The 17,930-nt window shown below is 34.0% G+C and overlaps 2 protein-coding genes across 3 annotated transcripts in view; both read left to right on the top strand.

Moving 5' to 3' along the window:
* Dgk (Diacyl glycerol kinase) overlaps window positions 1–17,930 on the top strand; it is a 218,231-nt gene that overhangs the window by 12,781 nt on the left and 187,520 nt on the right. The window lies entirely within an intron of this gene.
* On the top strand, window positions 10,926–11,839 carry LOC135134004 (uncharacterized). The gene is made up of 3 exons (XM_064062570.1): window positions 10,926–11,048; window positions 11,125–11,397; window positions 11,459–11,839. The coding sequence occupies exons 1-3, from the start codon at window positions 10,926–10,928 to the stop codon at window positions 11,837–11,839; spliced, it is 777 nt and encodes a 258-aa protein (XP_063918640.1).

Below are 17,930 nucleotides of genomic sequence, written 5' to 3'. Positions count from 1 at the left end.
ATCTCAAATCAAACAGATTTTTAAAAATAAACTCGGAGGGCCGGTTGCATAAACGCAAATCAAATTTAATCTCTGATTAACTCCATTGTAACGATTGTAATTATCATAGTTACAATTGTTCTTAATCAGAGATTAAATTTGATTTGCGTTTATACAACCGGCCCATAATGTTGCATGCAAGTCTGTATAGATGAGTAAGTTGCAAGGTTTTTTTATTAAATCATATTCGAAAAGTACCTAATTGATAAAGTTGTGAGAAGTGGTAGCATAAATAAAGGTAATTAAGTAGGAAAGTCTCCAGCTTCAGATGATATTGTTGATCATTTGAGAGAACAAGTTGAGCAAAATTCCTAAAATGTTTCTATCAAAATTATGTGTGAAAATTGCTGTACCGTCAAACAAATGTCACAAAATTATGAAAAAGAAGATGTATGTATATCGATACAAGACTACCACTGTATGGGGCCTCGAGTTTTGTAGCTGGTTTTAAAATAACATCAATGATGATGATGATCTTTAGTGATGACGCTTGGTTCCATTTACTTGGTTATGCTAATTTACTCCCTTATGAATGCCCAGGAGGTTTGTGTATGATTAGCAGTTTTTCAAAGAAGAGTCTGTGGACGTGTATTTTTCAAAGTTCAGTAACTGGAAAACCATACATGGTGAAATAGTTGGGAGTCGCAGCTCCCACCATCAGGCAACTTTTCAGTACCCCTCGACCGGGTTAACTTCGGAGGACGTCATTTGTCCAGCGTTGTTCGAAGTACCCCCTCGGGCGCGTCACGAGGTTGTCAGTTCCCCAGGTATCGGCGAGGCTGGCTTTCCGCGAACCATCAAAGGCTCTTCATGGCAGGAGAAATAAAAGTATCAGCTGCTTGCTCGTCGTATTACTTGTCACCTGAAGACTCTGCTCGGCCACCGCCAAAGCTCCTGATAGTGAAAACAATCTATCCGCAATAAATTTATTAAATACAGATTAATTTTTGTAAAAAAAATCAAACATCTTGTCTACTTTAGTCTAGTTCATGGTATCATGCAACAAGCCAGAATTTAAAGTTGGCGATCATGACATCCACATGACATCACACACAATGCGCAATATCAAACCATGTCTTCTTGTACCATGGTTTAGTTAAGAGGCTATGGGTTTATGAAAACCCACAGAGAGGAGGCGGAGAATTCTAATACCGACAATATTTTTGCGCGCGTTAGTATACTTGTAAACGATTAGTTCATTGAACTGTTTTCAGCAAAGACAATAAATTGGCTACTTCTCTATCTGTAACCACTTCTCTGCCTAAAAATAAGAAAACGTCTCGTACTCCTTAACGTAATGTCGTTTAAATTTTTCCGACAACAAACCGACTTCCAGGAAAAAAGACGAGCGCTATTTCACCAATGCTTTCCATAATAAAAATAATAATTACCAGTACCTAACAAACGAATGAATTTCAGATTTTGCTTTTAAAATTTTTTGTTTACTGTCATTAACTAACACTGTAGCAACCGTAAACAGATGAGTCAACCCAAACGTGTAAAATTCGATTGCAATTAATTCATGTTTGCTATTAATTAATTTTTTGTTAAACTTTGTACTCTGTATGAAAAAAAAAAATCTTTCACTCTGCCACTTCGTGCCCTCTCGTAACGCAAAACGTACCCTCCGGTCAGTATAACTCCACCACCAACTAATTCGTTTAAAATGCTCAGTTTATGTAAAAGTTTCAGAACTGATTTCCGTTTAAAATTCTTAACTGTGGGGCCACCTTTTGCGCATCTACGTAATAACGGAGACTTACGGAAGAAGATAAAACATTATTGTATTAATTTAATGGTTTGATATCCGTGATAAGTATACTAGACGCAAACATTTAGTGTGTTTATGGCTTTGACGTTTAAAGTACTTTACAGCCGACTCTTCATAAAACTTAGCAAATACAAACGATGCCACATGTCAGGGAAGGCCGAGACAGTACTACCCTGTTCTTTTACCAGAAAAGATCTTTTCAGGTAGGTTATCAGTAAGCGGGTTTAAGACATCTTACTGTGACAGCCCACTGAATTAAAATGGGAGTTAAATTGGTGTGAAGCCATAAACGCACTAAATGTTTGGGTCTTCTCACTGCAGTGCTCTAGTCTGTTTAATATACAGGGTCGCTAGAATATGTGGAAACGGATTTTTTAATAATATAATTAATACATTTTTGAATAGAGCTTTTTTTCAATGCATTGTTATAGCACAATCATGCTTTCTTTCTGATTGAAATGGCAAAATAAATTATTAAACAGTAATTACATAATTTAATATTAATTTTAATTAATATTAAACAGTAAATAAATTAACCAATAACAACCAAAACCAAAATTAAAAAGTTCTATTTTCTACAAAAGATGCTCAAATTATTCAACAACAAATGACCGGGTATAGTAAACTCACTTGACAAACACTTAGTAAAACTTTTATGACTTAATCAGCTTAAGCCAAACCACCCTTATAAGTCAAACTAGCTATTCTATAACTTAACTCAGTTGACATATACTTAGTAAAACTTTGCAACTCCATTATGACAACAATGGACAATAATAACACAGGCCTGCGAAATATAACTTTTAATTTCCCTTTTAACTAATATTGTTTTTTTTTTAGGTATTTATGTATGCTGAATTAAAATATAACTCTAGTTTTTTTGTAGCACATCGAGATTTATTTTTATGTAGGCCTAAATATTCATAGTTTCTCAAACAATTTTTCTGAAAAAATAAAATATAAAGAATATAAAATTGAATGTTTATTTATTAAATGAACTAAATTAGTTATAAACAAGACTTAAAAAAAACAAATAAATCAAGAAGCTTCTTTTTTTCTGTCTTCAAAGCTCTGATTCAAGCGTTTTCTCTTGTATTCACGATAGGATATGTTATTGCTGTTACATTTTTCGCATTATATCATTTTATATTTGAACAGCAAAAGTAACAATCGTCTGTATGATTTTGTGGCTCCATCCAAATCATTGGTGTCAGCAAACTTATCTGAAGAATTAACCCATTTCCGAGAAGACATTAGTAATTTTTGTTTAAATTCAGGGTAGTAAGCGCATAGTCGACACAAATAACTCTTACTAAGCTGAACACGAAATGAAATATCAACACCATTATCCATACATATTATTACCACAAAATCTAGAAGTTAATTTTTATAGTACTAAGAACAAAACTGAAAAAAATATTTTTTGCAGAAACTGTACGTGATAGAAATTTTTGCAATTTTTTTTTATACATGAGTATCTAAGACCTACCGAAATTACTACTTTATTTTGTTGGGGGAAAACCATCGCAGGCCTGTGTAATCCTTGCGGTTCGGCTTCACAAAACTTACAATAGCCAATTTGACTTTAAGGGTGGTTTGTGTTAAGCCGCTTAAGTCATACAAGTTTTACTACGTGTATGTCAGGTGAGTTTAGTATACACAATTCGAAAGAGGCGGAACAAATTAGAGGCCCATTGGATGTCGTTATAGTTTTCTTGGGCTGCGTTTGTTTCGAGTGGATTTTCTTTATTTTTGGTTTCATTGATTTTGTAATGTTCTCACGCCAGAGGTACGCACGGCATGCCGCAAAACTCGTGTCGTGTTGCCTGTGGCGCTGACGTTATTGGATAAGATTTATATTTTATATTACATTCCAATTTTTAATAAATGCATGGCAAAATTACATATTGAAAAAATCTAGTCGAACATAGAATAAAGGTAAATCGAATTCCGAAGCAGAGCCAGGTATGGGGGAAAGCACCGATCTTTTTTTGGCGCGGTGCTGCCTCAGAGCATCAACAGACTTATAAAAACGTAATAAATAACAGTTGATAATATTAAATTAGTTCGTACATTGTTTAATGAGCGCTTCTGGCTCCGCAGGCCCCGACTTCGAAATATGTGCAGAATTTCACAATTTCAGAAACAAACATCGAAACAATGCTCGTCGAGAAAATTCCCCTTCGCAAGTATGCTCGCTTGATTTAGCTTTTTATTCGAGTGCAGATGTTTCCTCTAAATTACCCCACCGTATGAATGTTGAGATCTCGATGAAAAAGATTTGATTTATTACGTTTGCCCAAAATTGAAATAATCGAAGCATTACGGTGTGATGGATTGCGTGAAATACGAGAGAAGGATAAAATTTAAAGCGGGCTGATGGGATAAAAAGGTTATTTTAATACGGACTTGCAAACTTGACCTATTTTCGCATATTTTGACGTTTCCATTAAACTGTGGGAGGCTCCGATTGATTTATTTTCGAGCGGACAAGTATTTGTGACTAAAGATTTTAGTGGCTCTCAACACCGCAATAATGTTTTCGTTATCGTTGCGATGTTTGCTCGTAAAATACCTAAGTTTGAAGGTGGAGATCAACTGGTGGGCTTTAAGTTCGAAGGTAAACTTGGCCACTCGAAATTTGAGAGAGGTGTAATAAAACGGGGAAGTTTCGCGATTTATGCATATGTTTTGTGGAGATATCACAAAAAAATACGTTTCTCTTTGATGTGCTCTCGGAGATTATTTTTACTCCTCGAGCGTAAGCTGGGGGAATGTAATAGGGTCATTTTGACGAATGTCTAATTTCGTGTTTGCTCGACGTTTTACAGCTTGTAGAACACGAAAATGTAGGTGTCTCGTTTCCACTCCTACTCTTTAAAATTTATCTTATAAAGTATGCAATGAAATATTTTAATTTTTTTTTTTTAAATTGTCAAGCATTATCATGAAATTATTACATTCCTGTTTAAATCGTTTTAAATAACTAATAGTGAAAAATCTAATGACGCAAGATCAGGAAAACGGCGTGGAAATTTTGGATTAAATTGCACGTTTTTAACTCGATTGTCACAAAATTGTTACAAATTAGCCAAAGTCCCAACTGTTACATATGCTATTGCTGGATCTTATTGGAAGTAACCTAAAGGAAGTTCTTCATCATTCAGTTGGCGTATGTGCGAATCTTAAAAAATGTATGTTCTTCTTCGAGAAATCTCCACCAGCTTGCATTGGCTAGAACATTCGCCATTCTAGAAAGTTTCATTACGATAATAAAATATCACAATAACTGTGTCTTGTTCAAAGAATAGATAATTGTTATTACTAAAACACAACCCGAGAAGATGGAATGTTTTAATTCCAAACACATAAATTACTCTTTGAAGTAACGTAATGTCGAAAATTAATAAAACTCCAGGACAACTTAATAATCTGAAGAAATTACGCGCTGAACTCGATCAACGGAACTTCGCTGGTATTAAATGCACTATAAAGTATATTCATAATCTCCCGCAAATTATAGAGATCCAGCTTTACACGCTTGGTCCCCAAGAGTGTCACCGAACTAGTACTATATTATCAAAATGTTAGAAGTGTGAGATTTGTAGTCAACACTTTATGCGGGTTTGATGTTATTTGTTTGCTTGGAGTTTATGAACAAAGTATCCAGACCTAAATTTCCAACATTATTGACCTTTTTATCACATTTACATGCTATCCTCAATTGAAAGATATTGCAGATGCATTGCTGCCTAGTCAAGAGCCATACGACCGTCATGACATTCTAGCACGGGTATTTCATTTAAAAGTTAAAGCAATCATGTCACAACAAAAGTAAATTTGTTTGGAAAAGTGCGTTGCTTTATGTATTCTGTTGAATGGCAGAAGCGAGATCTTCTACACATCCACATTTTGTTCTGGCTAGAGCAGCGAATTTCTGCGGTTAATACAGATAATGTTATCTGTGCGGAGATACTGGATCCTGAAGAGGATCCTATTCTTTATAAAGGTATCAAGACCAATATGATCCATGGGTCCAGCGGAAATTTGAAGAAATTCCCAGGTATGAAAGGAGGTAGCTGTAGCAAAAAATATTCTGGAATTCTCCTGAAAGAAACCCAAATATGCGATGACGGCTACCCTCAATACCGGCGAAGAGGTCCCGCGGATAGTGGATTCACGTTTCAAGTCCATGGTTCAACCCTAGATAATAGATGAGTGGTACCGTAAAATTCAGTTTTGTTTCGAACTTTTACTGCTCACATCAACATAGAGTATATTCATATTATGTATATGAAAGCGGTTGATATATTAGCAGCTCTGAAGCTGTCTGGAGAATCCTGGCCTTTCCTGTACATGAATGATTTCTAGCAGTTTTTCATGTATGCAGTGCACTTGGAAAATGGCCAGCGTGTCTATTTTAATTCTAACGACTTCAGTAATGTAACTGAAAAGGTAAATAATCCACAGGTAATTACTCTTCTAACGTTTTTGGATCTTTGCAAAACGGATAATTTTGCAAAAACCCTTCTTTATGTTGAAGTCCCTTCATACTATGTGTGGAAAAGTACCAAATTTGAGAGACGAAAACGTGGAAACAATGTTGATGGTTGGCCGGTAGTCAGAAGAGATCAGGCTTTGGGCAAAGTGTACACCGTCCACCCTAATAACGCCGAATGTTACAACCTTCGTCTTCTTCTTCATGAAGTGAAAGGGCTAACATAATTCTCTGATTTAAAAACTATTGATGGGTTCGCTAGAAGATGAGAAGCACTGGAATACCACAATGGAAGAAGCTGCTCTTTCTGATTCTCCTTTTAAGCTACGACACCTGTTCTCAATTTTGTTGATATTTTGCCAAGTAACAGACGCTTTGAGTATATGGGAGAAATACAAAAACAGTTTGTCGGAGGATTTAAAATGTTAAGTTTAGTTAGAGTGTCAAGATAGTGTTCAGATGATTATGAATGAAGTGTACAACAAGTGTCTGATTTTCATTGAAGACACGATGTTGTCTTTAGGAGGGCAATGTTTAGAGTATTATAGTCTGCCTCAGCCTGTAAGACGTGAAGAAGTCATACCTCATTTAATTTCGTCAAATCATGTTTTCTATGCTGATGACTGTAAACTGTATGCTAATCCTATTCAAAATTATCGAGAACTGCCAACGGATTTAAACACTGTCTACCGCTGGTGCTTAGACTGGTTGATTCCGTTGAATACCCAGGCAACATGATGTCGTCTTTTTCGCGTGAATAAATGGTCATCAATTACGTCATAGTGACCAAAGATTTCACGTAATATTGACGTACCAATGACGGTCAAATGTCTCGTCCAGATGACGTCATTTTCTAACGAACTATTGACGTGATGTACTAACGTCTTAGAGTCGTCATTTTGTAACGAACTATTGACGTGATGTACTGACGTCTTAGAGACGGCATTTATTGTCTATTTTAAGACGTTTCTTTTATTTTGATTTTTAGAAAAAAATATGTAATAAATAAAACGCTGAAATAATTTTATATTTTTATATTGTTTAACTTAAATAAAATATTATAATTCGTTATAATCATCAGGTAAATCCCAAAACAAAATATATATTATTTAAAGTTAAAACAAATTATGTAGTGTAAAAAAATTAAATTTACTACAGTTCTGTACAACCAATAATGAACTTCAATAAACAAATAAAAAAATATATGTCAATTAAACAAATTAAAGATAAACTGCTCCTAAGAACACAAACAAATCTACATACAGGTAATTACGAGTATAATTAGTATAATAAAAAAAAAGGATAATATACAATATATAATCAAAAATAAACGTTGCAATAAAATATGCTATTTAAAGAAAAATCAGTTTTAAAAACACAAAGAAATTTATTTAGTTACAAAGAATATTAAAAGAAAACTATAATAAACTATAAATCAGTCTTAAACACAAACAAATCTATTTACAAAAAATATTAAAAAAAAAACTAGAATAAAAGGAAAAGACAATTGAATCGCATTGTTGAAATTACTTGATTTGAAAATACACTGTAAAACTTTCTAATTCACGACGACTTGACTGTCCCCAACCCACAAAAAAGTATCGTTAAAAATTAATTCTGTTTTAACAATCATTTTAGTAACCTAAGTTTTTTAAGTTTGCCTCAATTTATTGCACTGGAGAGAAAAACCCGTTAGAGTGCATGGATTAATGGATATGCAATCATTTTTTCGTCTGTGGGCAATAGCAAACATTTGGCTATTATTAAATTTAAGGGATTACAGCTTAAAGCAGAAGACAAATTAATAGATAATTGTAAAATGGTTACATTGACAAAAACGTATAGCCTATCAGGAAAATCTCGTTATCAATACCTTCTACAATGAAGCGAAATGTGCCATGTATAGTAAGTTACCAAAAAGTATCGTAGTATTACAGGCATCTACCTGTATATAATATCCAATATTATGTTATATGTATATATGAATTCATTGAATTTTTTTAACTTACAAAGAAATCTGCTTGTTCTAATAGGCAAAGATAATCTTGTAATTCGTCAAAATTTGTTTAGGTGTAGTCTTGGCGGCATAAGTTCTATTTTTCTTTTCTTTTTATGTTGTCAGATTTGATGACGTTTCCATGTTGGAGATTTTTTCACTCGTTCCCTTCCACATTTCTTTCGTTTCGCACATGTGTTTTGTATTTGTTTCAAATCTAGAACAAAATTATGTTCATTAGCATTAGTCCATAAAAAATTACAGTAACATACCTTTACAATATTTTATGGCGTCTCATTTTCAAAAACAATCACCGTAAGTTCTTCATAATCAGTGGGAGTATCTTCAGTGATTAATGGTGGTCTTTCCAGCTTATCTGAAAAAACTGCGTTTGTTACCTACGTACAGTTATCAAAAGTAACAGAAACGCGTAAAAATTAAAATGATTACTTTATTAGATATTAACTTACCTAGTGTAAATAAGTACAACCCACACTGATTGGCAGAAATTTTCACAAAACTGCGTTAAAAATGAAGTGAGTAACGGATACACGAGAAAGTTTCGGTGGTTGAGAACTAACTGGAAATATTGGAATGCTTCACTGTGAAGTGCAATAAATATAAATACCGAAAAAAGGGAAAGTCCGAATGCACGCCTCAAACATCTGATGTATTGTATAGTAAATACGGAAGTTGAGCATTATTTTTTCATTAGATGAAATAAATTTAATAAAACTAAATATTAAATCACTCTCTAATTTTTCTGGTAGCCATCATCACTTTATAAACATCTTTATAAAATCAAAATTCGACGAAGGAATTCTTCAAAACCTTGTCCCGCTTTAGGGAGAATGGACAAAGAATTTTTATGACTTTGTGTGTAGGGTCTTTTCACTATAATACGCTCAACCCCGGATGTTCTATTTATAATTTGCCAAGCAGGTACTTACAAAATAACACTTCCAGAGTAAACACGTTTTCAGAAATAATTATTTTATTAGAAGTTATTAGAATGAAAAAACTTGTCTTTGGTGTATTTCTAATAAAGCCGTTGTATTTTTTGCTCTAAATATAATTAAGCATTATGAAGGACACTTTTTAAAGAATACGACGACCCACATTTAATTGATCATCTAATCTATAAAAAATGACGAAGGAAAGACGGCCTTTTGACGTCATTAATTGACGTTAGAAGTAAGTCATAAAAATCTCGTCATTATCACATGATTTTTTGGGCGAATGACGTCGCCGACGAGTTATGACCAAAAATTAACGTGAATTAGACGACAGTCTGCTGCTTGGGTAACGGCAAGTGTAAAGTATTGCACTTGGCTACCAACAACCCCAAACACATTTACATGATAGATAATGAGGCAGTAAAAATGGTGGATAGTCAAAATAATTTAGGTGTTATAATAATATCTGATCTATCTTGGTCCAATCAAGTGGCTTACGTTGCACGAAGAGCAAATTCTGCATCCTATATGTTATTCAATGCATTTAGACACCCCTCACGAGATACATTTCTGAAATTGTTTAAGTCGTATATACGGCCAATTTTGGAATATGCCAATGTTGTGTGGTCACCAATTTTACAGCGGGATAAGGAATTGCTGGAAAAAGTTCAAAGAAGGGCTACAAAAAAGGTATTGGGCTATAGAACACAAAATTATCAAACCCGATTAAGATGTCTAAATCTTACATCATTGGAACAACGACGGAAGAGGGGAGACTTGATATTGGTTTACAAGATTTTTCACAATCCAAATATGTGCCACCTCAAAACCCTTTTTGAAGTGAACACTAACCAATTGCGAGGGCACGTTTACAAATTAAAAAAGCAATCATTTAGAACTATTGTTCGAAGGTTTTTCTTTCCTAACAGGGTGTTTGATGAATGGAATAATTTGCATAGTGAAATCGTAAATGTGACAACTGTTAATATGTTTAAGAACAAATTGGATCAGTAACTCTACTTAGGGAAATCTATTTGAAGGAGCATAATAGGTCTCTGACCTCTGCTCCATTTTTTCTAATAATATATATAATCTGTTACCCCCTTTTACCCATTGGGTGTCGAGGGGGGAGACGCACCGAGCCGCTCAGATAGGTATGGCGATCTTTGCCACCCATCCACAAAGTGACTGCGGACAGCGTTGCTTCATGAGCATTATCGCTGCGCCGCGCTAGGGGCTATCTGAGCCGTACTGCTCCCTTTTCTAATAATAATAATAATAATAATAAAACAGAGACTATCTTATAGAGATTAGCTGTCCAACAACCAAAGTTTATTAAATACAGAACAATATCAAATTTAGAACAATGTTTTAGATAGTATCGAGAATGGCACTGGTCAAATATTCTTTTGAATGCTCCTGGAGGCACGGGTAAAATGTTTCTTTTAAAATTTGTATTGGCTAGAGTATAGAAAAATCGCGGGGTAGCCTTGGCAGTTCCTTTTTCTGGTATCGCAGCCACCTTGCTGGATGGCGGTAAAACAGCTGATTCTGCTTTTAAATTACCCGTAAATCTGATGTATATAGAGACACCTTTGTGCAACATTTCAAAGCAGAGCAATATGGCGCAAGTCTTGAAAGAAACAAAACTTATAGTATAACACTATGACCCATAAAGGAGGCGTAGAAGCTCTCAGCAAAACTCTGAGAGATATAAGAGAAAATTGTAGTTTGATGGGCAGCGTTACAGTTCTCTTAGCTGGAGATTTTCAACAAACCTTACCCGTCGTACCAAGGGAAACACGAGCCGATGAAATGAGGTCCTGTTTAAAATCATCGTATTTGTGATGCTACCGTTGGTTAGTTTGCACAGACTTGGCTCCAAATAGGAGATGGAAATTACCCTACAGTTGATAGTAAGATTATTATACTACCAAGTCTGGGTGCGGTAGTAAAATCTCTTACAGAACTAACCAACAAAGTTTACCCCGACATCAACAATATCAAGGTCAAACCCATAGACTGGATATGCGAGCGTGCTGTTTTGACCCTCAAAAATGACAGAGCGGCTAGTATTAATGATGTTTTGTTAAAATCATTTGAAGGAGAAGAAATTCAATATAAATTCGTGGATTCGGTACTACATACAAACTGGTGATGCTATAAATTATCCAGTCGAGTTTTTAAACACCCTTAAGCCAGCTGCTCTTCCCCGTCATAATGTCACACTTACGGTTGGCCCACCAGTTATGCTATTAAGGAACTTGAACTCTCCAAAGTTCTGCAATGGCACCAGATTGCAAATAACGGCTTTCCACCGGAATGTTGTAGAGGCTACGATAATCACGGGATGTGCTCAAGGGGAAAATGTATTTATACCACGATTACCTTTAATACCGTCAGAATACCCATTCGAATTCAAAAGATTGCAGTTCCCCCTGAAGGTCTGCTTCGCAATGACCATTAATAAAGCACAAGGTCAAACACTGACATTTTTCCACCGTGCCGTTACAGGCCAAAGAAAAACCTTTAATAACGGCAAATCAAAAGAAAAATGGGTACAACTAGGCAACGTCTAAGCTGGCATGGACCGTAGAAGATTGGTCAAAAGTCATTTTTAGTGACGAGTCAAAATTTGATGTGTGCGTGGGAAATTTGCGGAGAAGAGTGATAAGATCAAAAAGTGAAGCGTTCAATACAGACTGTAAAGTTTCCTAAAGGAATAATGCTGTAGGGATGCATGTCAACTGAAGGGTTGGGGAATTATGAATTGCTGGTAACGACTATTAACGCCATGAAATGCCAACAAATTTTAGAAAAACTGTTGAAAAACTGCATCCGGACAACGATTATATTTTTCAACAGGAGGGTGCATCATGTCATACCACAAAAAGTACTAAGAAATGGTTTGGGGGTCATGACATAAGAGTCCTTTCGTGGCCTGCAAACAGCCCTGACTTAAATGTCATTGAGACACTTTGCCACGTCATAAAATCTGGTTTGCGTAACAACCCCCAACGAACACTCTTAGGTTTAAGCCAAAACTCGACGAAGTTTGGGCAAATTTTACTCCTGAATACTGCAGTAGTCTTGTAAGTACCATACCTGGACGGACATGCATAGTAATCAAAGCAAAAGGAGATATTACACCATACTAAGTAAAAAAAAAATACTCATGTCCGAATATTTAGTTGCCAAGTTTATTCGAGCTTTTTGTTGTTATCATTTTGTCAAGTTAATATTATTATAATTTTAGTTGAGAATATTGCATTAAATATACCTGCTTATATATTATTGTAGTTTTTACTTTTTGAAAATATATTTTTTTTCTTAAATTATTATTATTATTTTTTTTTTTGTATAGAAGAATACGTGTCCGAACATTGAGTTGTTAAGGCTCGTACATATGCAGTGAGATCCAGAACTATGCAATAATGAATATAAAATGATACAACATTAAACAAAATGGTCATTTAAACAATGGTAATATTTGTTCCTTTCAGTTAAAACATTTCTAAAGTTAAAAAAAAGCATCCTGTGGCAAGTATTGTTTTAGAATTTCACTGGAAAAATTTGAGTTATCATCATCGTTCTATGATTCTGACTCTGAATTAGATTCATCTAGTGAAATAATGATGTCTTTTTAGAGTCACAAGAATTTTGAAATTGGAGGAATTAAAAAAAAAAGCAATTTTGTTGCAACAACATGTTTGTAACCCTTCGACTTGAGAATTTTGTGCATGGTTGTTTGTCTCCCTTTAAATTTTAAATGTTCTCGCGAATCAGCCTAAAGTGTGTCTGTTGTAAAGTATTAATTTTTTTCGTTATACGCGTGATCAGAAATGACTGAGTCTGTTGGCAGTACTTTTTAAACAAAAATGTGAACTTTTCTTGCGTTTATGTTGGCATAACAGAAATAATTGTGTGATAGATACGTCAGTCGTGGTATGCCATAAATTTAGGTTATGTTTCGGATACATTTTGCAAATTAAAAACGTCAACAATCTGTCAATCTTGACAGCTGACAACCGGAAATTATATAAAACATCATGATATCAATTTCAAATAAAAATCTAGGATTGACAACAAATTTAATCATTTCTGATCACGCGGTATTTTTGTTCTATAAAAGTCAGAGAAAATATGTTCACTTTTCTCAACATCAACTCATCGCGCTCGAGTTGGGGACTATCTTTTTTTCATTTGTAAATATGACTTTTTTTTGAAATTTTTTGTTATAACAAAATAATTTTCGCCATTTTAAATTTTAATAACACAAGTCAGAAATGTTGCAACTTGATAATATGATTTCTAAATAACAATGAACGTGACAAGTCTGCTTTAAGTGAACGTCAGTCTCATGCAAACAAACCGTTTTCTCTATGAATCAGTTGATCCAACTTGAAGAAAAAATTTCATGGCTTATTTTTTTTAACACTAACATAAATCTTACAATTATTGAATCGGACGTATCGAAAGCGATCAAAAAATTTAAGGACAGTCATGTTTTGTGAACCTTTAACTGTTTTAAATGAATCTTAAAGAAGTCGTGTTTTTCTGAATTGTGGAAGCTTGCAAAAATTATTTCTGTTTTTAAGAGCGGTGACCTACGTTAGGAACTATAGACCGGTTTCATTGCTTTGTAATTTTTTTTTTAAATATTTGAAATTGTAAGTTATAATCAAGCTAGTTTTCAAATAAAAGCATTCTTGACTGAGCACCAACATGGTTTTACTGCAGGTCGTTTAACTGTGTCTAACCTTACTTCTATGTCATTATGCCATACCAGACTCGTTAGATAACAGAAGTTAGTTAGATGTTATACTGACTTCTCTAAGGCATTCGACAAAGCCAATTACTATCTATTATTGAGTAAGCTTACAGTTTTTTGGATTTTCATGAGCCAATCGGATCTAATTGATTCCTATTTAGAAGGTCGAAGTAACTTTGTACTGATAAACGACTATAAATCTGAGTTTTATAAAACGACATCTGAGGTTCCACAAGGCTCTACATTAGGCCCTCTATTATTTAATGTATATATTAATGATGTTATAGAGTCAACAAATTATTATAAACCCTTGCTGTTTGTGGATGATATTAAAATGTTTCGGATAATTAATAGCGTCAATAATTGTGTGTTGTTACAAAAGGACATTGACTGCATGTATGGCTGGCCAGATAATAATGAATTACCATTAAATAAAGACATATGTAGAATTGTCACATATTCGTTACGTATTAGTCCCATCAAGTATGACTATAAGTTAGATAACTTACTATATTTCAGAAAAAAAAAACAACTTTTAGAATTTAGGTTCTGTACGACGCCCAGTTTTCATTTAAGCAGCATGTTGCAAATCTGCTAAATAGTCCTCGGATGTATAATTAGAAATTTTATGGATTTGTTAATATAGACAGGTTGAAAAATTTGTAGTTTGCTTTAGTTCGTACTAAATTAGAATAATGGTATGGTTCCCCTGTTATAATTATCAGCTGGCTTTGATAGAAAATGTGCAACGTAGATTTTTGAAATACCTACTTATATTTTAAAGTGGCGCGAAAATGGGCCGATTAAAAAAAAACTGAATTGTAATCGTGACAGAAATCTTAAAAACGCAGTAAAACAATGAAACAGTTTTGAATATTGTATGTAACGCAGAGTCGTCAGCACGGTCACAAAAAATGCCAACTGTCAAACCAGACGTAAAATATAAAGGACAGCTATATGTTGCCATCTGTTGCGCATCGTCGTGCCCTATTCCCTGACCAATTCAAGTATCGAAATAATCCCGAACTCCTCGAATGTCAAATTTTTCCCCCATAAAACACGGCTCCCAGATTCTCCAAGCTACAAGGCATCAAAGGGCCACAATTCTCCCGCATAATATCGCCCCGAGGCGAATTTTATCCCGATTCCGACACAAAAGAGCGTATAAAGCTCAGTTCTCGGTAACGAAGCGATACTAATTAGTAAATATTAGTTGAGAAAATATTGAGTACGGCTCGTCTCCTGACAAAGCCACCGAGAACCCTTTTCATTTGCGTTCCTCAAATTGGAACTGTCGACCGGTTAATTGGGATGAAAGAAACGAAATAGAACAAACAATATTATGCAAACGTGCCTCCGCGTTAAAATGTGGTTTCATTTCGTCCAAGCGGCGAGCTTTTTTAAAAGGAACACGCGACCCAAATTGTTGATTTAATGATTATTTATTGTTATTGCGATTTTAATGCGAACGGTGTTGTTGTAATTAGGTTGAGTGTGAAGGAAAAGGAGATCGGTGTGGTCTTATTACGCTCTTGTACTGGCAGTATTTTTTGATTACTTGAGGCGGGATTCGCGGAGGGAGATTTAGATGCGGGCTTAGGGCTCGGAAAGGGCAGAGGTGCTTGTAATTGAGAAATCGGGGAGACGCGGAAGTGGGAGGGTCAAGACAGGGTTTTGAATATGGAACTTTGATTGGAAGGGGCCTTTGTGTTGACGGATGAGAAAGCAAATTTTTTAGTCCTTCTGTCGGAAGAATTTTAGCTTCCGCAAAGTAGACTCTTGCGAGAAATTTTTTATCCTGCTGAAAAGCAAATAATAATCTACAAATATTCGTTACCAAGGACGGTCCAACAGCTACAGCCAATTGCAGAGTAAATATTCATTCACCTCCAAATGTGGCTCTCCCTCTACTGGAGGTCCGTGATAATTCACTTTAAATTAAATTAATTTACATAAATTATTTAACCCAATTAAATATTTAATTTCAGTAATGTACATTGGCTCCGAGAATATTTGAAGTCTAAACGTCGAAACGAAAGCACATTTTTCGAAATCTGAATGTAATAAGGTTTCAACAATGATATTTAAAGATTGTTTTTTAAGTACAATAGTAGGGTAAAAATTCAGTTTATCTTGATATTTCAAAGTTTGACTTTCAAAAACTGTTTCAGCATTTTGAAATTTGCAACTTGAAATTAAAAAAAAGGGCTATATATAACTCTAATCTAAATGATAAAAAAATATTTTTTGCATGTATGTATGTATTCTCCAAATTTTCGGGACTCAAAGACATAAGTTCTGATAAAAAAAAATATGTTTTTAAATTTCCACCAGAATTTAGAAATTTGAAGAACCAAAACGTCGAGTTCTGAAAGTCAAGTGGCAAAAATTTTCGGATTAAAACGGAAATTGTAACAAAATTTTCAAATTGTGATATTAGAAATTTTTAAATCGAAACTTCCGAGGCTATTACTTCTAGGTTGATGTCAAAAGTCCGACAATTTTTGGCTTAAAATTGACAATATAAATCTACTCGTCAAAATAGAACTCTGAGTTTCAGTATTATAAATTTTGAACCTTGATTGTGATAAAATTTGAAAAATACAAGCTTAAAAATTTAAAAGAACTGTGGTCAAAATTTTTAAAAATGATATCTAAAAAATTTTTTAACGTATATCCCCAAATTTTCAGCACTCAGAAATTCACTCACTTACTCACTCACTCAGAGAAGATATTTATGGTAATTAAAATCTAAATTTTTAAATTTATACCAGAATTTCGAAATTTAAAAATCATTACGTTGATTTTCAAAAAGCTAAAAATAGAGTTCAAAGATGTTCCAAAATCAAAATTTCAAGTCCAAAATTTTAAAATTAGGATAACGCTTTGGAACTTGAACTCGAAAGTCGCAATTTTTAAATCGAAATTTCTGACGTTACGATTTTTCGTTTGAATTCAAGTTCAACACTGTTAATGGGTTAAAATTGAGAATATTAAAAATCTGCTTGTCGAAATCAAAGCATGAGTTTTATCACTTTATATTTTGAAGCTTGAATGTAACGAAATTGAAGAAGTTCAAAAATGGTACCTATTTAAAAAATAATTTTAATTGTATTTCCAACATTTTCAGGATGCAAAGACGTAAGATATGATAATTAAAATTTAGATTTTTAGATTTCTACTAAAATTTCGAAGTTTAAACAACCAAAAATTCGAGTTCGAATCACAATTTCAAGTGTCAAAATTTTCGGATTAAAACGGAAATTGTAACAGAAATTTTTCAAATTTTGACATTAGAATAAGGTTAAAGTAATTTGAACTGTGGAAACTTTAGATCTCCAAATCGAAAATTCTGGGGCTACTATTTCCAGTTTGATGTTAACAGTTCGTGAATTTGGGTTTTAAAACTAAGAATATTAATATTCTAAGCCTGAAATAAAGTAAATAAAATACTTATCGAAATGAAAGCACGAATTGCAGTATTTTAAATTTTGAAAATGATCTTGAAAAAAGGAACCCACGATGTTTTGTATTTGAAAGAATTTCAAAGAATCTTGAGATCTCTTAGATCCTTTTTATATCTAGAGCGTAAGTGTAGGAAGTATTTAACAGCGTTCAATTGGCGAATGGTTACTTTCATATTTTTCGAAGTTTTTTGACTGCTGGAATATGACAATGGGTTTCTTGTTTCCGTCTCTTTGTCACCTGCTGTTTGTCGTTTGTGTCGATTTGTATTAGACTGATAATCTCCGAAACTACCAGCAATCCCCACCAACAATTTGATAATGTCACCTCAAAATTTTGCACGGTAAATGCTATAGTTAAATTTAATAAAATAACATATGTCTGTACTTGTGGTTTATGAATCCACCTTGATTTTTTACCCTAGGCATTCAAAT

This window comes from Zophobas morio, unplaced genomic scaffold (assembly GCF_036711695.1).
Source record: "Zophobas morio isolate AGI-343-1 ecotype UQ-CSIRO unplaced genomic scaffold, CSIRO_AGI_Zmor_V1 ptg000023l, whole genome shotgun sequence".
NCBI classification, from domain to species: domain Eukaryota; kingdom Metazoa; phylum Arthropoda; class Insecta; order Coleoptera; family Tenebrionidae; genus Zophobas; species Zophobas morio.
The sequence above is the reverse complement of the archived record's forward strand: the minus strand, read 5'-3'. Positions and strand labels throughout refer to the sequence as shown.

Bases quoted from the DNA above. Each gene is read 5' to 3' on its own strand.
- LOC135134004 (XM_064062570.1), top strand. From the start codon at position 10,926: ATGACCCATAAAGGAGGCGTAGAAGCTCTCAGCAAAACTCTGAGAGAT. The intron at 11,049-11,124 runs GTACCAAGGGAA...ACCGTTGGTTAG, and splicing joins TTCAACAAACCTTACCCGTC to TTTGCACAGACTTGGCTCCA. The intron at 11,398-11,458 runs GTACTACATACA...AACACCCTTAAG, and splicing joins AATATAAATTCGTGGATTCG to CCAGCTGCTCTTCCCCGTCA.